This window comes from Pelophylax lessonae, assembly GCF_965119305.1.
Source record: "Pelophylax lessonae genome assembly, chromosome: 1".
NCBI lineage: Eukaryota > Metazoa > Chordata > Amphibia > Anura > Ranidae > Pelophylax > Pelophylax lessonae.
The window spans coordinates 753,695,762-753,721,794 of record NC_138768.1 but is presented as its reverse complement, the minus strand read 5'-3'; the positions used below and the strand labels follow the sequence as shown (position 1 = coordinate 753,721,794).

The 26,033-nt window shown below is 42.2% G+C and overlaps 1 protein-coding gene across 3 annotated transcripts in view; it reads right to left on the bottom strand.

Annotated features, from left to right (window-relative positions):
• The window catches only part of APBB2 (amyloid beta precursor protein binding family B member 2), a 439,699-nt gene that overhangs the window by 367,764 nt on the left and 45,902 nt on the right, over positions 1–26,033 (bottom strand). For all 3 annotated transcript variants that reach the window (XM_082256024.1, XM_082256023.1, XM_082256025.1), the window contains exon 2: positions 1,675–1,789. Coding sequence is in view for 2 of the 3 variants with exons in the window: in XM_082256023.1 (XP_082112149.1) it covers positions 1,675–1,720 (46 nt within the window). In the remaining variant the exon portion in view is untranslated. The remainder of the gene's footprint in view (positions 1–1,674; positions 1,790–26,033) is intronic.

The window sequence follows — 26,033 nt, the reverse complement described above, 5'->3', positions numbered from 1 at the left end:
GAGACGTACAGCCAAACAAATAAGGATACATTGATACATTAAATGTTAATATTATATATTAGGGGTGCAGTTATTTTTTTTTTCTCATTCATTTTAATAACTCCTCATATTAAAACAATATTATGCTTTGTAATTATCCTAAAGTTCTCCCTAAAGGAAACCGGTCATGACAGAAATAAGGAAGGGCTACCATTCTCTACTGAGAAGATCACCATAGTTAAAAGCATTGTTTTTGACTATACTAAAATCTCACTCCTTTTATTACAAAATGGTTATTTTAATTTCACTCCTCCCAATTATTAAAACAAAAATTAAAAATCAAACAGAGTTGAACCGCCCTCATAACTACCCCAACCAATGTGCAGAACATAAGATACGGGAGTCCCTGGGATGTAGAATAAATGATTAGGTGATTCAATTCTCCAGCATCTATTAATGTCAGTGTTGTATATGCTGATACTTGTAAAAAGGAAAGGCATCAGAAATATATACAGGCAGAACACCAGACTAGTAAGTACAGTTGTAGATATTCCCTGGCTATCAGAATAACACACATAAATACAATAGGCATCAGGAAACAGAATACACTGAATCCAATAAACAGAGTGGCTGCAACTGCAGAACACTCTCAAGGGACTGAATTTAAAACCAGAGGAAATGACAAGGACAGTTACTGGAAAGTGGCACACAGCATACTAGATGTACATCAGATGTAAACTGAACAATACAAGCACACAGCAAAACTACACAATTTCATCATACATAATGTTTTAATGTTTATGTTAAAAAAAAAAAGGCAACTAAAAATGTATTTAAGTTTTATCAAGACTTTAAAACAATGATTTTCCTTTCCCAAACTTAATTCAAAATTAAAAGGTAACTCCACTTTCGTGGAAAAAAAATCAGTAAATAAAGAGAAAACAATATAGCGTTTACAATTGCGACACAAATCATATTGTAATTGAATGTTATTAAAAACGACCATTCCTTTTAAATCTGCTGCTGTTGTAATTTTCTGAAATTGCAATGCAATATGGCATCCTGGAGCTGTTCTGTACACAGAATGTATACTGACCACACCCCAGAAACATCATTTCCTGCTTGTGTGATTGGCTCACCAATTTCCCCAGAAGTCTGTACTAAGATATAAGTCAGATTTCTGGCATCCCCTGCAACAAAAATGTAATTTTTGGTGAAATACTACCAATAGGAACACGTCTAAAGGGATCCAGCAGCTTCCCTCATTAGAGCCCTGCAGCTGCTACAGCTGATAGATAATTATAAAACCACTTCCATTTGACCCACTCAGCACAGGGGCACAGAGGAACAAACAATGATTTCTTCATAACAAAAGGTAGGAATATGTAACAAAATTTGCTAAAATCCCTCCAATGTGCATAGATCACCCAGAGGGGAATGTTATTTTCTCAACAAAAGTGGAGTTACGCTTTAAGTCTGAAATGGATTAATTTATATAAACTCTAAGCAACATCATTGGTTAGTAAGGTCATTCTCACTGTCAATGAGAGTAAAGGTAGTTTAGTCATGAAGTCCGGCTGGACAACAAATACCTGAAAAAAGGTTATTAACATATTTGCCCAAAAACTCTCTTTTTCAGCAGAAAAAAAGGGCAAAACTTTTATACTAATATGTCTGAATAGCAGTAATACATACATGAACTGCTTGGTCGATATGCTCCACCTGGATATCGCCTGCCCATTGTGCCTATTCAGAACATTACAGCTTCTTGAAAACAGCTGGAGGCTGGTCTTCTTCAATAGGTTCCCACCTGTAAATGAAAACCATAAATGACTAATAACATCAATATTAGTAAAGTAAAACACACACCAATTTCACAAATTAGTTACATTGGTAATCTTCAATCTTCAAGATGGCTCATCAGTACAGCAGTGAATACACAATATCAACTATCAAGTTTACAGTGTGTCCAAATGGCCAAACTCCTCTGTTGAGAACCTTGCCCCCCAGAAAAATTATTAGATGCTCAAGGGGCTGAATGGTGAGTCTCTAAAGCCTTATAACGTCAAAAGAACTACAGTAGAAAGTTACAGATGACACATGGGACAGTTGTGTCTAGGAAATGTGTGGTTGTCATGTAGGTAGAGATAGTTAGTAACTTGCCAGTTAGCACCCACCCAGCCATGAGAGTGCATACGCCTACATGAATATTTTATACAATTTTAAATTAGGAGGCAGTGTAATTTTTTTCATGGGGAACTCATGTAGTTATTCTCCACCACCTTCTGAATCTAGCCCTAATAAGGAGCCCCCCAGCCAGAAGCTTGATAAGTCGGTTGTTTGGAGCTATTCAACACATTGTGTAACACACCTGGATGAACTCAGGGATTGTCATTGCAAATAACCACCTGGGCTATAGCCACTTACAACTGTCTAGCATTACTCCGTACTTTAAAAAGTAACCAGGCTTTTAGACCTGGAAATCTACTTGTTACCTGCGCTAACAAAACCATATTACATGGATCTGAGCATCTGGATAGTATTTGTAGTCATATTATACATATAGTAGTGTGAAATTCTCCCTAACTCCTAGCACTGAAGATTTTCCATGGAACATTTTAAAAACAGTAGATCACCCTTCCATTTCGCAGAATAACCCTTTGCAGCTTCCAGATCCAGATTGTGTTATGCTGTGAGAACTGATTGGAAAATAATCATGGAAATTCTAAGGAAAGACACTCATGTACCCCTTCTGCTGTGAACAGAATATGAACTGTATTTATTTGTATTGCTCATACATAATTTAAATGCATTTCCACTAGTTCAACCCCTAGTAAGCCATGTAAATAAAGAGAAACAACAAAGGGACTTGGAACCAGCAGCATTGCACATTACTCAAAATCTAATTCAGATAAACACAGGAATATAAATTATTAAATTTATATATTTTTTAGATTAACCACTTGCCTACAGTGCACTTTCACCCCCTTCCTGCCCAGACCGATTTTCAGCTTTCAGCGCTCTCACACCTTGACTGAGAATTACTCAGTCATGCAACACTGTACCCATACAAAAATTGTGTCCTTTTTTTCACACAAATAGAGCTTTCTTTTGATGGTATTTGATCAATGCTGGGTTTTTTATTTTTTGTGCTATAAATAAAAAAAGACTGAAAATATCGTGAAAAAACGCATTTTTCTTTGTTTCTGTCATAAAATTTTGCAAATTAGTCATTTTTCTTCACAAATTTTGGCCAAAATTTATACTGCTACTTATCTTTGGTAAAAATAACCTAAGTAAGTGTATATTATTTGGTCTTTGTGAAAGTTATAGAGTCCACAAGCTATGGTGCGAATCATTGAAAATTGATCACACTTGCTCACACCTGATGTACTGAAGGCCTATCTCATTTCTTGAGACACTAAAAAGTCAGGAAAGTACAAATATCCCCCAAATGACCCCTTTTTGGAAAGTAGACATTCCAAGGTATTTAATAAGGGGCATGGTGAGTTTTTTGAAGTTGTAATTTTTTCCCACAATGCTTTGCAAAATGAAGATTTTTTTTTTTTTTTTACAATTGCCATATTAACAGGTTGTTTCTCTCACACAGCACATGTATACTTGCAACTACACCCCAAAACACATTCTACTACTCCTCCTGAGTATGGCAATACCACATGTGTGAGACTTTTTCACAGCCTGGCCACATACAGAGGCCTAACATTCAAGTAGCCCCGTCCGGCATTCTAGGAGCACAAATTACACATATAATTTCCTGACAACCTATCGCACTTTTGAAGGCCCTGGAGCACCAAGACAATGGAAACCCCCATAAAATGACCCCATTTTGGAAAGCAAACAGCCCAACGTATAATTTTTGAGGCATATTGAGTCTTTTGAATACGTCATTTTTTTTCCACAAGTTTTTGGAAAATGTGGAAAGAAAATGAAAACACATTTTTTTTTACACAAAGCTGTCCATTTATGCAATATTTCTAACACATAGCATGTACATAGCAAAAATTGCACCCCAAAATACATTCTGCTATTCCTCCTGAGTATGGCGATACCACATGTGTAACACTTTTTCACAGCCTGGCCACACACATAGGCCTAACATCCAAGTAGCGCTTTACGCAAAGTTGTCCATTTATCCACTTTAAGACTGGGCCTATTTTTGACACTTGGTGTTTACAAGCTAAAATAATTTTTTTGCTAGAAAATTACTTGGAACCCCCAAACATTATATATTTTTTTTTAGCAGAGACCCTAGAGAATAAAATGGAGATCGTTGCAATATTTTTTATCACACCATATTTGCGCAGCAGTCTTCCAGATGCGATTTTTTTGAAAAAAATTCACTTTTTTTAACTAAAAAATAAGAAAACAGTAAATTTAGCACAATTTTTTTCCATAATGTTAAAGATAATGTTACGCCGAGTAATTAGATACCCAACATGTCATGCTTCAAAATTGCGCATGCTCACAGAATGGCGCCAAACATTGGTACTTAAAAATCCCCATAGGCAACATTTTAAAAATTTCTGCAGGTTACTAGCTTAGAGTTACAGAGGAGGTCTAGGGCTCAAATTATTGCTCTCGCTCTAACGATCGCGGAGATACCTCACATGTATGGTTTAAACACCGTTTACATATGTGGGCGGGACTTGCGTATGCGTTTGCTTCTGCGCGCGAGCTAACGGGGACAGGGCGCTTTAATTTTTTTTCCTATTTATTTTATTTATTATTTTTTTATTTTTACACAGTTTAAAAAAAAAAAATGTTTTGATCATTTTTATTCCTATTACAAGGAATGTAAACATCCCTTGTAATAGAAATAGGCATGACAGGTCCTCTTTATTGTGAGATCTGGGGTCAAAAAGACCTCACACCTCACAACTACACTAAAAAAGAAAAGAAAAAAAAAATTGTTGAAAGAGGAAAAAAAAAAAAGAAAAAAAAAAAAAGCGGCCCTTTAAACCGGTTGCTAGGCAACGTCTTTTGACGTAGCTCCGGTCCTCCAAGACCATAGAGTTGAGTGAGGGCCATCTTGCCCTCACTCGACTTCCTGTCTCTGAGGATCCGGGACCGGATAGTTTTCCCCGCTGCCGGCGGGTCCGGTAAGCTGGGAAAACGTCTGGGACGCGGCAGGAGGGGGGGGGGGCACCTCTTCCCCTGCACCGTAAGGGTAATTCCGCGGCGAATCCGCCACTGGGACCACCCTTATCTGAAAGCCGACTGCCCGCCGTTTCAAAAAATACCGGGGTTATGGGGGCTATCTGCTGCCATAACCCCAGTATTTAGCTTTTAATGGCCGACGCATATAGTCGTTAGGCGGTCAGTAAGTGATTGCATGTATATGGCAAACAGGTGACGATGACTGATGGGGTGACAGGTGACGATGACTGATGGGGTGACAGGTGACAATGACTGATGGGGTGACAGGTGACGATGACTGATGGGGTGACAGGTGACGATGACTGATGGGGTGACAGGTGACGATGACTGATGAGGTGACAGGTGACGATGATTGATGAGGTGACAAGTGACGATGATTGATGGGGTGACAGATGACAATCACTGATGGGTTGACATGTGACGATGATTGATGGGGTGACAAGTGACGATTACTGATGGGGTGTCAAGTGACGATGATTGATAGGGTGACAGATGACGATGACTGATGGGGCGACAGGTGACGATGACTGATGGGGTGACAGGTGACGGTGATTGATGGAGTGACAGGTGACGGGCGATGGTCACTGATGGGTGACAGGTGACGGGCGATGGTGCACGGCGGTACTGATGGCAGTCTCTGGTGACCGGTGAATTTTAGGCTATGTTCACATGTGAGCGTAGCGATCGCGGGCAGAATCACTGCGATTCTGCCCGTGATCCAGAAATCATTGCAAATTGCGGGACGCCTGTGCGTTGCCCGTGATTTGCAATAGCACCCCAAACGCTGTGCGATGTTGCTGCAATTTCCGCCTGCCGAATCGCGGTAACATCACGCAAACAACGCATGACGCCCCAAAGAAGCTCTTGTACCTTTTTTGGGCGTCATGCATTGTTTGCGCGATGTTACCGCGATTCGGCAGGCGGAAATGGCGGCAACATTGCACAGCGTTTGGGGTGCTATTGCATTGTGATCGGCTGCGTCATTGGAACACAGCCGATCACGTGGGAAACAGCCACGCCCAGTGGCTGTTTCCCCCCTGCCGGTGACCGGCTGTGTCCCGAGGACACGCCGACACCGGCAGTGCACGGCGGCGCGCCCGCGATCGCGCGCCTGCCGTGCATTTCCTGGGTCACGTCATATGACGTCCGCCCAGGATAATAGCCGCACCGTCCCGCCGTCATATGACGGCGGGCGGGCGGTAAGTGGTTAAAGTAAAACTATAGGCAAACCTTTTTTTTTCAATTTTGGATACAGTAAATAAGGGTGGAAGATTTCCCCTCTATTACTGTTCTGGGGACATCCCAAAATTTGGGATTTTCGTTTAAAACAAGTAGTAAGGGAAAATACCAAATCTGACCACGCAGGGGCTAAAATTAACAGCATAAGTACAGTAAAGCTTATGTGGTGGAAATAAAGAGGAAAAAAGATCAACATCAGTACTCAAAAATAATGAATATGAATGAACACCATGAAGGGGAGCTGCTCATACAGTGGATATAGAAAAGAACCACCTCCCTTCAAAATAACCTTATTTTGTTGCTTTACAATCCGAAATGAAGATGGACACAGTTTTTGTTTTATCCAGCTGTATTTACTGCAGTGCAACGTATAACATCCAAGTGAAAAGTATAACACCAACATGTCAGAAAATTTTAAAATTAAAAAACAGAATCACTGAGTTGGAAAAAGGATCACCCCCTCCTAAAAATGACTTGTAAACTCAATCAGGTGTAGCTAATCACCTTTTCAATGGCACACAAAGCCATTCGACTTTTTACTGTGATCAGCTGTGGTCATTTTGATTAGCTCAGCATGAAAAGAGCTTTCCTGGAGCATTTCAGTCACTGATAGTGCAACTGAAGCAAACAGTCAACTATGGGTGGCAAGGCACTGTCAAAAGATCTCCGGGATAAAGTTGTGAACAGGCACAAGTCAGGAGATGGATTCAAAAACATTTCAAAGGCTTTATCGATGCCTAGAAGCACAGCAAAGTTTATTATTAAGAAATGGAAGGTATTTGGTACAACGCAGACCCTCCTTGGATCAGGACGTCGCTCCGAACTTGAATGCGAGAGCCAGGAGGAAACTGGTCAGAGAGGGTACCAAGAGGCCTACAGCAAACCTGAAGCAGTTGCAGAAATTTATGACAAAGAGTGTTCATTGTGTGCATGTGACAACGATATCACAATATCACATAATATCACGAATTCTTTAAAAATGTGGCTTGTATGGGAGGGTTGCTGAAAGAAGCCTATCTTTAAGAAAGGTCACATGCTGTCACAACTGAGCTTTGCCAAAACGCACCTTGAAGATTCTGAGGCCACATAAAAAAGGTGTTATGGTCAGAGTCAGAGGTGTTATGGTGAGACTAAAATTGAATTGTTTCTCGGCAGCAGGGTCTGGACACTTGTCAGGATAGAAGGAAAAACTGAAAATTCTTGAGGAAAATCTGCTGCCCTCTGCCAGAAAGTTGTCAATGGGAAGTAGGTTTGACAATGACCCAAAGCACACAGCAAAAATGACCACACAATGGTTGAAGGAGAAAACAGGGTTCATACACATTTTCATCAATAAAATTCCATGACTTTTCCATGACTTTTCCATGACTTCACGTAAATATTCATGACCTAATGTTTCATGAAATGTCTATGTATACATGTTAAATAAGAAGAAAATCCATGTCACACCCAGCATATTTTTACTAATATAAATGACAATCTTTGTAGTGTACAGTACCTCTGCAGTTAGGGTTTCGTTTCTGGATACAGTGTGACTCAAAATGGTCCCTTGTTTTACAGTGGATGAGATGGAAGCACTGCTGCCACAGCTGGGAGCCGTCACTTCAGGCGCACGGGTGAAAAAGCCAGCGATCAAATTGGAAGCTGTCAAGCATGCAGCTGCAGACTGGTGCTTTGCACCTTTAGCGTGGCTAGACAGCGCTGCCTCTCCCATGTTCGAAATGTCAAACGTTTTACGACACACACTGTACATTTAGCGGACATGATACAGGAGGTGGTCAGAGACTGCAGACATGATACAGGAGAAGGTCAGAGACTGCGGACATGATAAAGGGGAAGGTCAGAGACTGCAGACATGATACAGGAGGTGGTCAGAGGCTGCGGACATGATCGGGAGGTGGTCAGAGGCTGCGGACATGATACAGGAGGTGGTCAGAGGCTGCCGACATGATACAGGAGGTGGTCAGAGGCTGCCGACATGATACAGGAGGTGGTCAGAGGCTGCCGACATGATACAGGAGGTGATCAGAGGCTGCCGACATGATACAGGAGGCGGTCAGAGGCTGCCGACATGATACAGGAGGTGGTCAGAGGCTGCCGACATGATACAGGAGGTGGTCAGAGGCTGCCGACGTGATACAGGTGGTGGTCAGAGGCTGCCGACGTGATACAGGAGGTGGTCAGAGGCTGCCGACATGATACAGGAGGTGGTCAGAGGCTGCCGACATGATACAGGAGATGGTCAGAGGCTGCCGACATGATACAGGAGGTGGTCAGAGGCTGCGGGCATGATACAGGAGGTGGTCAGAGGCTGCGGACATGATACAGGAGGTGGTCAAAGGCTGCGGACATGATACAGTAGGTGGTCAGAGGCTGCGGACATAATACAGGAGGTGGTCAGAGGCTGCAGACATGATACAGTAGGTGGTCAGAGGCTGCGGACATGATACAGGAGGTGGTCAGAGGCTGCGGACATGATACAGGAGGTGGTCAGAGGCTGCGGACATGATACAAGAGAAGGTCCGAGACTGCAGACATGATAGAAGATAGAAGAGCGCAGGGGAAGCAGAGAGCACTGGAGGAGCTGAAGGGCACGGGGAGGGGGGGGGGACTGGAGAGAATTAAGGGGGGGTTTGGAAAGCATTGCAGGGGGTTGGAAGGCGCGGGGGGGGGGGGAGCATGGAAAACCAGGGGGATGGAGAGCACTGTCTGGGGGGAACTGGAAATCACTGAGGGGGGAGCCAGGGAGCTGGAGAGCACTGGGGGAGCCAGAAAGCATGGGGGGGAGAGATGAAAAGCACTGTGGGGAGCTGAAGAGCCCGGGGGGGGGGGCTAAGAGCACGGGGGGGGCTTAAGGGCACTGGGGGGACGGGACTAAGAGCTCTGGGGGGACTAAGAGCACTAAGTCCCCCCAGTCACTGGGGGGACTAAGAGCGGGGGTGCGGAAACCGAAATGCTTACCGCCCCCTTCCGCATCATCATCACGATCATGCGGCCGGCCCGCCCTCCAGTGACGCTTCCGCTGCCTCATTGGTTGATAATCTCCCAGCTGTTACTGCTGCTGCTAGCCAGTCACAGTGTCTCCAGGCAAACGGCGGCCGGCCCTCCCCGCTGCCTGATTGGGTCATCTCTTCGGCTGCTGCTGGCCAATGACAGCATGCGCATACCGCGGACCCGGAAGGACGCTAATACAGCGAAATGTAAATACAGTATGTTGCAATATAATTATCATAAAATAATTAAGCATCCACTCCCCGCTGCTCCCCGCCTCTCCACAGTAAATTCCATGACTTTTCCAAAACCTAGTGTGTTTCCTAATTTTCCATGACCTTTCCAGGCCTGGAAAGTGTCATCTAAAAATTCCAAAACTTTTCCAGGATTTCCAGGACCGTATGAACCCTGAGAAAAAGGTGAATGTCCTTGCATGGCTTAGTCAGAGCCCAGACTTAAATCCCATTGAAAAACTGCGGAATGACTTGAAGACTGCAGTCCACAAACGGTCACCATCAAATCTAGTCTAGATGTGCAAAGTTAGTAGAGAAATATCTCAACAGACTAAAGGCTGTAATTAAAGCAAAAGGTGCTTCAACAAAATACTGACACAAGGGGGGAATTATTTTTCCAACTCAGTGATTCGGTTTTTGATTTTTTTTTTTTTTTTGCTGACATGCTGGTGGTATATCTTGCACTTGGATGTTCTAGGTTGCACTAGTCAATACAGCTGGATTAAACAAAAATTCTGCCTGTCTTCATTTCAGGCTGCAAGGCTACAAAATGTGATTATTTTAAAGGGGGATGAATATTTTCTATATCCACTGTAGCTAGTAATCTTAAACTTGGACGTGATAAGAAGCAGACAACAATGTGATAGGCAATAGACCCATGTAAAAACCAAAAGATGGGAGCAGGGTCCTGACAAGAGAAAGGGAGAGCAAGAGGGAAGGAAGCAAAAGAAAAAAGAAGAGGCAGGGCAAAGAGGGGAAAGCAGATACAGGGGCTTGGGATCATCGGGGGTGTCAATCATTGACATCTCCAACTATTCGGAGGGAGAGTAGGAAAGGCATCTTTAAAAATCTTTAAAAACTTGGCATGGGAGTCTATAAGTATATAAGACATTTGTTCATTGAGCATCAAGACCATCATATAGTCTTGCACTTACTAAAAAGGAACTGTAGATTTTTTCCAGGCCTGGGCAATCGTTCTTTTGGATGATAAAAATAGATGCCAATTTTTGCGGGTGGACAAAAAATCCCATAAGGCAACAGAGCGAATTTAGCGTCCTTTCGAATGTTCGGGTGGAATAAAGCTTGCAATAGGCCAAGGACTCAAGAACAAAAGCCCACTGGTCACTGACACGTCCACAGTGTGAACAACATCTTTTACTTTCACTTTCAAAGATAATGGTAAACAGGATAAATAGTGAGGATTAATCTTCCTAACAGTAAAAATCATATAAATATAAAACTGGGAAAAAAAATTGTATTTGGGCCACTGGATGGTTTCAATTATTGTCTGTATTGTCTCACATTAGTTGTGGCACTGTACAGATAATACCATTCAATGAATGTACTTTTAAAAGCAAAGCTCATGCTCAGAGCCAAAAAGTGTCCTTTCACTGCCAAGGTGTGCAGGTTTGTCATTAGCTGCTAATGTCAAACCTGCACACCTTTGCAGTGAAATAACGATTTGTAGACAGGAGTTTAATAGTGCCCTAGGGTCCTTTCACACAGGCTTTCCCCAAAACGGACTCCGTTTTGCTCAGCGGGGATCGATCTGCCGATCCCCGCTGAGCAGGTGGATAACTGTGCTGAGACGGAGCTGTCAGATCCCTGCTCACTTCCATGGCAGATCGAATGCAAAATGGACCGTATGTATGTTTTCATCCGATTCTATCCGATCCAAACCTCCAGACGGATGGAAAATAGGGTTTCCATCCGTCTGGATTTCACAGACAGGATCAGATCGGATAGCAGCAGGTGTCAGCAGACATGTCACTGCTGACATTCACTGCTCCATAGGGGTGCATGAAGCATCTAATCTGGTCTGCCTGAAAAACTGACAGGCGGACCTGATTGGAAAGCCCGTGTGAAAGGACCCTAAGGATTTTTTCAGAATGGTGAAATTCTCAATTTCCTAAACTGAAAAGCATCTGATGGAAGAGTTGTCTGTATATTGGGGACATGTTTACACTGCAAATTTTTCTAAAGAGCATAGATGTGATCAGTGCTGTATTTTGGCCTAGGCCAACAAGGCCCAGGCCTAGGGCGGCACTTTGCAGGGGGGCAGCAAAAAAGCAGCCCCCCCCTCCACCTGAGACCCTTTTGGCCACTGGTTGCTAAAGCCGCCTCTCCCACCTCTCTCTCTCTCACCCCCTCTCTCTGTCACTCCCCTCTCTCTCTCCCCCCTCACTCTTTCTCTCACCCCCTCTCTCTCTCATCCCCCCTCTCTCTCATCCCCCTCTCTCTCTCCTACCCCCCTCTCTCTCAACCCTCCTCTCTCAACCCTCCTCTCTCAACCCCCCTCTCTCTCACCCCCTCTCTCATCCCCTCTCTCTCTCTCTCTCTCACCGCCCCCCGTTTCTCTCTCTCTCATCATCTCTCTCTCTCTCATCCCCCCTCTCTCTCTCTCTCTCTCTCTCTCTCTCATCCCCACTCTCTCTCACCCCCCTCTCTCTCTCCCCCTCTCTCTCTCCCCCCTCTCTCTCCCTCACCCACCCCCCTCTCTCTCTCTCTCTTCCACCCCTCTCACCCCCTCCTCTCATGAGATCTCAGGGGTTCATGCTGGGACTTGGAGTCCTCCAATTTTGGAGGGAGTCACATCCATTAAAAAGGAAGGAGTGGGGGCAAATTTCCATAGGAGGGGGAAGGGGGGCGCTCAACTTTAGTCTTGCCTAGGGCAGCGCGAAACCAAAATACACCACTGGATGTGATCCAACAGCAGAATCTCAGTGCACCAACTGTGCCGTCCGATCCCATCTGCAACAATAAAAGCATACACAACGTGTGTTCATGCCCTGGGTTTGCCTGTCTGTATTTAATCTCTCTCTCCTAATCTTGTGGCCTTTGGACCATACAGGAAACCTGAATGTCTCTGCTACCAGACCTCGGGGCTTATTGCTCCACCCTTGACAGGAGTTACATGTTACTCTGCACATGTCTTTTTTTCAAACTACGACTTAAACTGGAGTGTTTTAAAAACTTTCTTTGCTGTAGCAAATTTTCATTTTACCTTCTGTGTGAGGCCCTGCATGGTTTACTTCACAAGGATATTCAGCAAGACGCTAACCTCTAAGGATGTCAAATGGCTGCTCACAGCCCTGTAAGATGTGATAGTGATTCAGCCAGTCAAGCTGTGAAATGCGCTTCCCTTTTTCCAATAACTCATATGAAAATGCTGACCGCTTGCATTTCTGTTAAGCCCATCTCAGCTGCGAGTTTTCCTGCTGTTGATATAAAAATCATGGCTGTTTCAGAGCTGCCAAGATAGCACACTGCATTTACAATGTTATCTGGTATTTGCCTGAAGGAACGCTAGCTGACATCAAGACAACATCAAGAGTGACAGATGCCAGCTCAAGCTCAGCATCTGAAAACCACCAGACAATAAATAAATGAATACGTCTGATTGTGTGTAGGCTTTCTGCTTAACCGGATCTCCGTGCTTATTTTGAACACAAATTGCTTTAAAAAGCTCAAAAATACACAGATTTTTACATAGTCAAGGCAGTTTAATGAGCACAAGTACTTTTATCCAACTGACTAGTTCATGCTGTCCGTGGCCCCTGCCTTAGTATAGGATTTTTTTTTTTTTTTGTTTAATCTGCATCTATCATCCTTGATTTAGAAAAAAAAAGAAACACACAAGCACACATGAAACCTAGATCCCCATTTAACCACTTCCATACTGCATTACGTCATATGACGCCCTGGGCTTTGAGTGGGGATATCTGAATGATGCCTGCAGCTGCAAATATCATTCAGATATCATTTTTTTCAGCTGGTGATTCCCTGCACCATAGGAACAATTATAGCGACCGTCCCTTCGCCCTCTGGTGCTTCTACTGACTCGCCCTTGCGATCGGTACCAGAGAAGGAATTACCAAAGAGAATACAAGGATCAGATTATCCCCGGCAGTCTCTATTACTCTCAGAGGCCTGGGCGCGAAATTATGGCGTCACGTCCGGCCTGGCAGTTGTAAATACTGCCATGATCTTGGCTGGAAAGCTGAGCTCGCTTTTTTTTTTTTTTTTGATCTTAGGCTTTTAAGCCTGGAGGAGAGATATGGGGTCTTATTGACCCCAGATCTCTCCATAAAGAGGACCTGTCATGCCCTATTTCTATTACAAGAGATGTTTACATTCCTTGTAATAGAAATGAAAGTGATCAAAAAAAAAATATTTAAAGAGAAATTAAAAAAAAAAAAAAAATGAAAATGCCCCCATCCCCGCATGCTCGCACGCAGATGTGAACGCATACGTACATATGTAAACGGTGTTCAATTCACACATTTGAGGTATTTCCACGAACATTAGAGCAAGAGAAACAATTCTAGCCCAAAACCTCCTCTGTAACTCTAAACAGGTAACCTGTAAAAAATGTTAAAACATTGCCTATGGAGATTTTTAAGTACTGAAACTTGGCGCCATTTCACAAGTGTGCGCAATTTTAAAAGCATGACATGTTAAGTATCTATTTACTTGGGTAACATCATCTTTCACATTATACAAAAAAAAATCTGGCTAACTTTAGTGCTTTGTTTTTTTTTAATTCATGAAACTGTTTTTTCTTCCGAAAAACATGCTTTTGAAAAATTGCTGCGCAAATACCGTGTGACATAAAATGTTGCAACGACCACCATTTTATTCCCTACAGTCTCTGCTAAAAAAAAAACAACAAAAAAAAAACCATATATAATGTTTGGGGGTTCTGAGTAATTTTCTAGCATAAAAATGATGATTTTTACATGTAGAAGCAGAGTGCCAGAATTGGCCTGGTATGGAAGTGGTTAATGGACCATTCCTTACAACTTGCAGGGGTGGAATTATAACATATGAAACGGTGAAGATATAGACTTGTTGTCCACAGCAATATGTCGGTTTTAGATTTTATTCTTTCATCTGCAATAGAAAATTTAATCTGATTGCTTGCTGTGGGGAGCACCATCCCTTCTCCGTCCACTAGCTCTCATACATAAACTCTAGTGAAAGGGAGTTAAAGCTAAACTCCAGGAAGACTAAGGCTGGGTATAGATGGAGCAAATTTTCCTGCAACCATTAACAGAGTCAGTGTTGATGGGAGAATTCCTCCCACGGAGCCATTGTGATCTCCTGGCGGGCGGGAAGCCATCCCCACCAGAAGAACACACTGATTATTGCTAGCAGCTATAATGGCCCCTAGCAATAATCGCATCTAAAATCCGACAGGCTGGTTGTACGCAAGTTGATTGATCGATCAACTTGGGTAGATTCAGCCTGCCCATACATGGTTCAAATCTCAGAAGAAGCACCATAGAGAAAAAAAAATTATGTTTAGGCTTCGAGTTAAAAAAGGTGTGAATGCGGCCCATGAAGGAAATGATGCCTGCTTCTCTAGTTATGCTCAGTGCACGTGTTGTTGGGACTCTGCATATCCTGTGACCAATCAGCAATGTATAGCAGTAATATACACTGCTCAAAAAAATTAAAGGAACACTTTCTAATCTGAGTGTAGCATCAAGTCAATTCAATTCCTGGGATATTGATCTGGTCAGTTAAGTAGCAGAGGGGGTTGTTAATCAGTTTCAGCTGATTTGGTGTTATATAAATTAAAAACAGGTGCACTTGATGGGCAACAATGAGACCACCTCCAAAACAAAAACAGTTTTACAGGTGAAGGCCACTGACATTTTCTTTGCCTACCGTACTCATCTTTTTTGACTGTTTTTCCCTAGTTTTGCATTTGGCTAGGGTCAGTGTCACTACTGGTAGCATGAGGTGATACCTGGACCCTATAGAGGTTGCACAGGCAGTCCAACTCCTCCAGAATGGCTCATCAATACGTGCCATTGCCGGAAGGTTTGCTGTGTCTCCCAGCACAGTCTCAAGAGCATGGAGGAGATTCCAGGAGACAGGCAGTTACTCTAGGAGAGCTGGACAGGGCCGTAGAAGGTCCACCAGCAGGATCGGTATCTGCTCCTTTGAGCAAGGAGGAACAGGATGAACACTGCCAGAGCCCTATAAAATGACCTCCAGCAGGCCACTGGTGTGAATGTCTCTGACCAAACAATCCGAAACAGACTTGAGGGTGGCTTGAGGGCCCGAAGTCCTTCAGTGGGACCTGTGCTCACTGCCCGACACTGTGGAGCTCAATTGGCCTTTGCCATTGAACACCAGAATTGGCAGGTCGGCCACTGGTGCCCTGTGCTTTTCACAGATGAGAGCAGGTTCACCCTGAGCACATGTGACAGACGTGAAAGGGTCTGGAGAAGCCATCGAGAATGCTATGCTGCCTGTAACATCGTTCAACCTGACCGGTTTGGTGGTGGTTCAGTGATGGTCTGGGGAGGTATATTCTTCATGGAGCGATGCACAGACCTCTAGAGGCTATACAATGGCACCCTGACTGCCATTAGGTATCGAGATGAACTCTTTGGACGCATCCAAACACAGTCCCCACCTTAGGCCACAGCCCTTTGATGCATTCTATCTTAATTGAGTGCATTTTATGAATAAGCCCAATTAGGATAAAATGCATCAAAGGGATGTGGCCCAAGGTGGGGACTGTGTTTGGAAGCCAGCCACATTGAATTAAGCCTACAGTGTAATTCAGAGTGTGGCTCTGTCTTTACTTTTTTTTTTTCCCCCGTTCCAGTCCAGTTCCTGGAGAATAAAGGAATTGATACCAATGAAAGGCCCCACGCTTGCCTGACCTAAATCCAATAGAACCCCTCTGGGACATTATGTTTCAGTCCATCCGACGCTGCCAGGCTGCACCTCAGTCTGTTCAGCAGCTCATTAATGTCCTGGTCCAGATCCAGGAGGAAATATCCAAGGACACCATCCATCGTCTCATTGGGAGAATGCCCCGACGTTGTCAGGCATGCAAACAACCACGTGGGGGCCATACAAACTACTGAGTACCATTTTGAATTGCTGCAATGAAATTTCAGCAAAATGGACTAGCTTGCTGCATCATTTTTTCACTTTGATTTTCGGGGTGTCTTTGAATTCAGCCCTCTGTAGGTTGATCATTTTCATTTCCATCAAACCATGTGGCATCCTTTAGTTCCTAACACATTACCCAGTCCATATCAGTATAGATATCCAGAATTACATTTTTCCCTATTCAGATCTGATGTGTTTTCAAAGTGTTTCTTTAATTTTTTTGAGCACTGTAAATCCACATATTCTTATTGACAGCTATTAGCTAGCTATGTAGCTAGGTTTGCTTGCATAATTTTCCATTTTATTAACATCACAGGTCTATCTTCAGTTCATGGTCGCTTTTTACAAAAGCATTTTATGCTGCAGACTGACTGCAGTGTTTGCTTTACATTGCTGAACATGTCATCCCTATAAATTGATGATTGTAATACTCTTCCCTTATTTATAGGGCTCCATGTGGAGTGTCACGTATGGACACACATCTTTGTGTTCACATTCATTTCACTTCACTGGAGCTTCGCATTTACACATCTGTCCTACTTGCATACATCATCAATGAAGCAGAGTCCACTCTACAAAATTGACTTTAAGTTTTCAATTCATTCTGTAGGTGTGGCATGTTTGCATTTAAAGTGTTTTTAAAGGCAATTTGTTATACTCACCTGCTCTATGAAATTGCAGGGAATGCATTAAAGTAAGCATTAAAGTAAGCTTTACAACAACGTCAATGCAAGCACGATCTGTGCCTACATAGATTCCCTCTATTTGTAGGTTCAACTTAAAGTATATACAATATGTAGCATGCTAAGCCCTGTGTAACAAACAATTGCCACCTTTTTTAAAAAATGTTTTTGAAAATAATATGCTGTTTTCATTTTTTGGCATTGTTTTTTTAACTTAGTGCTGCTGATCTACTCCAGCCCTTTCAGCCAAATTCTAGCTACAGTGACATGATTTGTTCTGGCTCCCTGACAGTAAAAATGGTGAATAATTCTTGTTTAACCAGTTGCCGACCGCCCACCGCAAATTATAGTGCGGCAGGGCGGCTCGGCTGCGCAAAATCACGTATATCTACGTGATCTCGTGCATGCGGTCTCGTGGCGCGGCGCGCCACCGGTGCCACGCTCCCGCTGTGATTGGACACAGCGGGAGACTGCCACGGCAATCGGTGCTGGTCTCCTGCGATTGTCAGAGAAACTGACAGAAGACCCGCCTTCTTATGTAAACAAAGCAGGCGGGTCTTCGGTCACACAGGCAGGGAGAGATCAGGAGTTTGAGCTAAGCTGAAACCCCGATCTCTCTGTGCCTGTCAAAGAGCCCATCCCCCCCACAGTCAGTAAGCACTTTTAGGCATATATTAACCTCTTTGATCACCCCCAGTGTTTACCCCTTCCCTGCCAGTGTCATTCCCTGCCAGTGTCATTTATACAGTAACAGTGCAAAATATTTAGCACTGATTATTGTATTAATGTCACCGGTCCCCAAAAAGTGTCAAAAATGTCAGTTAGGGGTCCGATCTGTCCGTGGCAATGTTGCAGTCCCGCTAAAAATCGCTGATCGCCGCCATTACTAATAAAAACTATAAAAATAAAAAAAAAGTCCATAAATCTATCCCATAGTTTGTAAACGCAAACCAATTAAAATACGCTTTTTGGGATTTTGTTTACCAAAAATTTGTAGCAGAATACAAATTGGCCAAAACTGATAAAAAAAAAATCAGATTGTTACATTTTTTTTTATTGGCAATGTTTTATAGCAGAAAGTAAAAAATATTGTGTTTTTTTTCAAAATTGTCGCTCTTTTCTGTTTATAGCGCAAAATCTAAAAACTGCAGAGGTGATCAAATACCACCAAAAGAAAGCTCTATTTGTGGGAAAAAAAGGACATCAATTGTATTGGGGTACAGCGTCACACGACCGTGCAATTTGTCGTTAAAGTAATGCAGTGCCAAATCACAAAAAATGGCCTGGTCATTAAGGGGGTAAAACCTGCTGAAGTGGTTAATGTGTGTCCATATAGGCACTTTTCTCCACCAGGGCACATTGGACAGGGCGACAACACAGAGCAACTGGGAGACAGTTGTCACACCATAACAGAAAGTCCCTAAACAAGAACCTTCATGGCAGGATCTGCTTATACTTGTAGTGCCGCTCTAATAAGCGTTGGTGCTCAGGAATGGGGTGCTACCATGAAATATCACCATCCAGTAGTGTGTAGTATACTTAGAAAATCACCACTCTCCCAGTCCAGTCTGTGTTGTTAATGTGTGTGAGATGGCCTTACACCACTCCACAAGCCTCACCCTCAGACATGTTTCGTCCCTTCCAAAGGGTTTTGTTATAGTCATGGCGGAATCAGCACTTGCAGGTTGCAGATTTAAGCCTGGTACAAAAAAGCTGTAAAACGACTGGCTTTTGTTGAACAGTATTGCTGGAAAACCAACATTTGATCAGGGCTTGCATCCAATGGATGTAAGTGCTGATCAGCCCCCATGTCTGAAGATAGTAGCACAGCTGGACAGATATCAGGCTCAACATTTTTTATGTTTAGGTGGGAATCTGTCCGTTTTTTTTTTTTTTTTGTTCAACCCGCTGGTTGAACGAAAATTAAACTACCTGTGTATGCCCAGCTTTAGATCTACTTGGCTGGTATTCAAACTACCTACCCGTAATGAACAAAAACAAATGTAGGGCTGAGTCTCAGTTAGGGTAAGTGATAACAATAAACCTAAATCTTGCCATACTTTGTTCTTATATTTTTTAACTTTTGAGAGATCAAGGAAGAGATTCCCTAAATCCCTTTAAATGAATGGTCATGCAGCTGTAGCTGAAATCCAGCCTGGGTTAAAAGTGATGTAATGGTGCACTGAGGGAAGATATATGGCTAAGCTGCACTAATAAATTCAGCTGTTACATTATTGAAAGTAATATGTTAAATGGGGAAACCAATTAGTTTTCCATGGTTTACTTCTTAACACCTACATCTCCTAAGAAAAATAAAATAGTTATTTTCAAAACAGCAATAAAAGCATTACAATTTACTTACAAACTATATTCAATGAAAAAACCAAGTGCACTTTTGGTAATTTATGTCTTATTTTATGCCTCGATCATACAAAACTTGGCTTTTATTCAATGCCCTATATAATTGCAAATGAGCATTGGAGACATTCTGCTGAACTATGCTCTGCAGATGTCATTCGTATGCAGCGCATAAAAACAAATTTAACATAAGAAGCTGAACATCCCACTCCAGGGAAATCTAAATAAGTAGTTGAAAATTATGGATTGAGATGATTTCATGTTCTATATAGGAGATAAAGGCAACATATTGCTGCAGAAATTATGCTGTGGATTTACATCACCTGCTGAAACCAAGATTCTGGGGTGCAAGTTTATTGAACAGTTTTGGTGTTTGGTCACATGGCATTGTAAAGTCCTAACTGTAGCTGGCATAGTGAGCAACACAAGGGACATCATTTGTTGCTTAATTCCCAATTATGTTATTGTTCACACTGATATATTATTTCTGCCTGGTAGACCCTAGTAACGGCATAGGTATGGGGTGCTCTTATGAATGTATTTCCATCTTAGATGTCATTTAACGAAATAGGTATGCAATATGGACAAAGCTATGTGCACATTCAATTCAAAATATCGAGTCCAAGTGTTTCCAGGAAAGGGTACTGTTTATGCTACAGCATACAGCACATTTTGGACCACGGTTTCTTAACCAGGGTTCCATGGACCCCTAGGTATCCTCCAGAGGTAGCGAGGGGTTCCTTGAGCAATGAAAAATGTCTCCCTCTCAGATAAGATGCCACTGACACTATTGATCCTTTTAGCTATCTTTAAAGTGGGAATGCTTCCCAATATTCATAAGTGTAAGGATCATTCTAGAGCCTGGTAGACGCTAGCAGTTTTTTTCATTCAACCCAGTGGGCTGATCGAAAAGAAAATGTAGAGTTCGGGAGGAGATCCTGTACTAACAATCCAATGTTAGTACAGTGATCCCCCCCCCCCCCCCCAGCCACTGGCTGAGAGCGCTGATTGGATTTTGATTGATAGACCTTTTTCGGTCATGCCCTTCGACAGAAGCCAGATATTCGCCCAGCTTCTGCCGGACCAGCTGCCGTACGAACGAATGTCAGCCAGCTTCTATTGAACCGGCCGATACCGCCCAATATTCAGCCCATATGTATGCCCCTTTAGTCCTGATCATCCCACTTATGTATCATGAGTTGTTGATATGGTCATTTATAGCAGGGGGTTCCTTGCGATTGGAAAGTTATTTCAAGGGTTCCTTTTTTTAAAAAGGTTGAGAAAGGTTGTTTTGGGCAATTATGCCTACCCAACCTTGTGACAACAGTATGGACTTTTCTCTGTCCCAGCATGATTTAGTCGTTTGCAAAAAGCCAGGATTGGTGAGTTTGGTTGAAAGAAACCTAAGTGGTCTGCACAGAGCCACGAAAATTTTTGAGCTACTTTCCGACATTCATCAAGCCGTACAAAATTTTGTACAAATTTTTATTAGAAATTCTACTTGTGTATAGCCAGCCTAAAACTGATCTCCATGTTTTCCTTAAGTTTAAGTCGTTTGTTTGGACTAAGCTTGCTCAAACAAATTACACCCTTCACCATTAGATGTGCCCACTGTGTGCGCTGTATAAACTGTATGTAGCCTCAGCTTCATACAGTACACAGCACCGTGTTGTGGCAGTGGGATGTGAACTTCCTTTCCTTCACCTTGAACACATCAGAGTCAGGCTGAGCTACGCTCAGTCTTTCAAATGGAACTTTGTATTCAATAAATTAATATAAAACTTCCTCAAATTTGCTGACGTAGATTGTGATGTCATCCGCCTTCTTCTCCACCTCAGTGAATCAGAGGAAGCTTTGTATTAATTCAGAAAATACAAAGCTGCCTATGAATGGCTAATCTGCTCTCATCCCAACTCAATTTTGTTTCAGGGGTGGGGTGGGAAGTTCCCATCCAGAACACAGAGCTGTATAACATTATGTGGCTGAGGCTACATACAGTTTACACGACGCACACAGCAAATACATCTAGTGGTGAAGGTTTATTGGATTAGTATGGCCCAAACAAAATTTTTAAACTGCACGAAAATGAAATGGAAATCAGAGAGTTGATTTTCTCTGTTCTTTTGGTAGTTGAAATATGAAAGCAGAAATAGAAACGTCCCAAAAAAACTTTGTTTTTTACTGGTGTTAAGACTCTCCTGACCTCCTGTTGTCAATTTTAGAACAGGAAAGTGGAACAAAGCAGGATATCCTTCAGACAGTTTCCTACTTATTTTACAGCTTCAAGACGTCTAAGTGTCAGCTCTGGACACTATATTCACATTCTGTAGTTTAGATCATCGGCATCTTAATTTGCATTCATGCACAACTCAATAACATTTTATTAAATTATTCTGCTGAGACAGTTTTATCAGCCAAAAGACTGTACAATCAATGTTACCTTCACACAGGTTTGTCCTATATATTGGCAGCCCCAAGTACCACCCAAAATCATATGGCTTGTTATCTCAAAGCCCAGCAAAAGCACTCATTAGGGAATCATTATATACCATACACGGGGTTCACCTTACGAGCACATTCCTTTCACATGTAGGTGGCATTCATGAGAAGGAACAAGCAGGGTGACCTCACTTTTCTTTTTTACAAAATAGTAATAAAGCTTGGTCATCCCTCCCCACCCTTAGGGACTGGAGAATAAAAAAGCATAACCTTTACATTCAAGGAATGCCATGAATGATAACTGTCACCAGGGCTGCTGTTAGAAATCAGGGGGCACCATACGGCCTACCTGACAGAACCCCTACTGAAAGTATCAAAACAATATTTTCACTAAAAAGACACAAAAAATCATTATTAGCGGACACAAACATAACATAAACTTCCTGCTAAATCTAAAATATAAAAGTCTATTGAGTTTATAAATAAAGTTCTGTGTGTAAATGAGGTCTTGGGGCTCATTCACATGGGTGCTGTGTCCTTCCAGTGTGAACCAGTTTTTTTTTTTTTTTTTTACATGGCTGAAGCTTCGTGCAGGCAACCTATGTTACGCTTTGGGGATGCAGCAGCTTTACAAACACAATCACAGGTCCTAATTTGACAAGTGTGTGGATGCAGGTGTATGAACCCCAAAACCACTCATTCACATTGTATGAGCTAGAGAACCCATGTGAATGAGCCCCCTTTTCCATTTTTTTTTTCCAATGCTGTTGGAGGGGCTTGGGTGAAATATCAGGGGTTGTCAGACCCCTGAAACCTCACCTTTGAAACAGAGAAAGAAATTTAGGAAACATATTTTTTAACTCCTTTGAATGAAGAGGAGACAGAGACTCCTGTTCATTCATAAACTGAAGCATAGTAAACAGTTTACTATGCTTCAGTTATGAATGAGCACAGTGGGACCTCACTCACTGTATTCATTCATTAAATGAAGGGGCCAGTAAATGAAATATTTATCGGCCCCTTACCCTGCTCTCCATCCTGAACATCCTTGTGTTTACACCAAGCAGCCAACTGGAGAGGGAAGACGGCAGCACTGCAGGTGTGGGGCAGGCACACAGTAGGATAAATCAGATGGGGGCATCACAGGGAGGGGGATCAGTGCAGGGGGGGAGGGACACAATTACAGAATGATGGCTTGTATTTGTATCTTTCCCTGCAGCAGCTGATAGCCAACAGGAGGGAGAGGGAGAGAAATCGGCTTTCAGATACTGCAGGGAGAGTTATGGACACAGGACATCATTCTGTAATTGCACCCCCTGACCCCCCTCCCTGTCCTGCCCGGGCTCCTGTGGCCCTGTACAGGAGGACCAGTGGTACCCCATTATTGGCAGCCCTGACTGTCACAGTTGTTTATGTTCTCAACTGAACTGTCAAGCCGTCAAATGGCTGATGTCATATTCAGTCCCATGTGCAAGAGCACTATGGCAACTGCCGATTAAACAGAGGCTAAGATGGCAGCTTCCCTAGGTGGAAAAGGATAGAAGAGTGTAGTTCCACTTTAAAGTGGTATTAAACCCAAAAACAAAAATGTATTATACTGCAGCCAACCAATTCTTAGCCACAATTCACATTTTAGTGTTTTTTTTGAGTACATGAGCTTTTTTTTTTTTTTGTGTATTTTGGTCTTTTTGCTCACATAGACTTAATGTAGTGTACAGTATGTCTGTAAACACTCGATACAAGCGTTTGCATGTATTTTCTTCACATGAAAAACTCTTCTTCACCTCCAGAGCTGCTCTCCTCCCATTGCCCAGCCCAGGAAGGAAACACCTGAAGCTTGATACAAATGCAGAATACACCTGCACAAAGCTGGTAAAACACCTGTAAAATGTCTACAAAAGTGCTTCAAAATCACTAGGCATATGATCTGCTCGGGTGGGAAAGTAGGCTTGGATGTGGTGACTACATTCATTTTCTTTTTTTAAAGGCTTTTTCCTTTTATTTTCTAATTTCTGATTCAGCCATAACTTCTTTTTCGGCTTTTTTTAAAGTAGAACTAAAGGCAAAACTTTTTTTCATTTTGGATAGAGTGAGGGAGATTTCCCTTGACTTTCTGTCTCATACCCAAAACAGGAAGTGAGAGAAAATCCCTCTACACCAAAAGAGAATCCCTGGAAGTTGCCAGAGTCACAAGAACTAGTGCCAACCATTGGAAAATGTCCCTTTAATTCCTGCTCTGGGGACAATCTAAAATGTTTCTTTCCCTTTCAATTTTGATGATAATGGTAAACATGACGATAGCGAGGGTGAATTTCTCTGATGGGGGAATAAACCGCAAAAAAAAAGCCTGATGGTGTTCTAATCTCTCTCCACGCTATTCAAAAAAGTTTTTCCTTTTTATAGTTATACTTTGCCTATTTCTAGTTATACTTTAACAGATCAAGCTGTCCAGCAAAAGTGGCGGTTAGAGGGTTGAGACAAACTATATACCATTGACAGGGGTGCTTACAATTAATCAGCTTTTACACATTTATGTAAAACCTTTATCTCAAAAAATAACAAAAAACTGTTGTTTTTGTTTGTCCTTTTGGTGGTTGGTCATGGACAAGCAGATTCACTGATCAAAATGAGGATCAATATTCGGGGCTGTTCACTAGTCCGCTATTCCTAAGAATCAGTCCCCCAATAGATACTTTTTTCAGTTTTATTAACTATGTGTAAGATTAAAGGAACAAGACTGTCAATATAGCTAAGCCTTGTGTAAAAGTCAACTATAATTTCTACAACACAGGACAAGAAATAATATAAATGCCAACTGAGAAAATAAAGATATTTACCCTATGCAACAAACATAAATTGTTCTACATTTTCTCTACTAATATTCAATGCAAGAGTGACCATAAATAAGTGGGTTCTCCTTAGGAACAAGGTGCAGGGTAACACATTCCTATCTACATCACTGGTGGGACACCATGGTCCAGTCATGCTTCTAACATAGGTAACATGTTGACAACTAGGTAACATATGACAGCATGTGCACTTTGTTAATATTCATTTTCCTTTTTTTAAATGGATTTGTATGAAAGCACTGGCAACCTACTTGCATGGGGCAAGTGATGTGATAATGAGCTGCTCTGAAACCATGGATAAACTTAATTACCCTAATGGGAGGTCAAATTAGACTTGAGTTAGGAGCATTTTTACAATAGTCAGGTCAGTTATAGTCAACCCCAAAGAGAGTGAATTTTTCTAGGAAACTATTCTATGCAGCCAAACTGGCAGGACTGAAACGGATTAGGTTTGTGTCACTCCTCTGACTCCTTCAGAATGAGCTACTGAGTTCTACAATAAATAGGCTTGCCTCTTTCAGCAAAGCTGAAACTAAAAACAGCCAGCTATGTGAAGATGATGTAAGTGCTCCACCTGCTGGTTGAAAAGGAGACTAATAATATTATGTTCAGTATTTCAAATCACCTTACAAAATTAAATAGATAAGGAAAAATAAAGAAAATATGTACAAAGCTGTTCTATATTCTCTTTTATAAGTACTGTTCACCTATAATATCTCGTCATCACTTGCCTCATTTATCATTAAAGTACAACGAAAGGCAAAACTTTTTTTGCGATTTGGATATCATGGAGAGGGATTAGGACACCTGTCAGTTTTTTATTGCTGTCTGTGCCCCTGTTGCCATCTCTATTAGTTCTCCTTACCATTATCAACGAAATTGAAAATAAAAGAAAATCCAAGAATAGAAATAGTGGGCAGATCTTCCAATGGGGACACTAGCTCTGGTGACCTTTGTGACAACCAAAGACTCCCCAGATTTTTTCTCACTTCATGTTTCGGCTATGGGACAAGAAGTGAAGAGAAATATCCCCAAAGGAACACAGACGAGAAAAATAAACCTTGCAGGGGCTATAATCCTCCCTTACTCTATCCAAAATGAAAAAAAAAGGATTGCCTTTAAAGCGGAGTTCCGGGCACAGAATCGTTTTTTTTTTTTCAATCTCC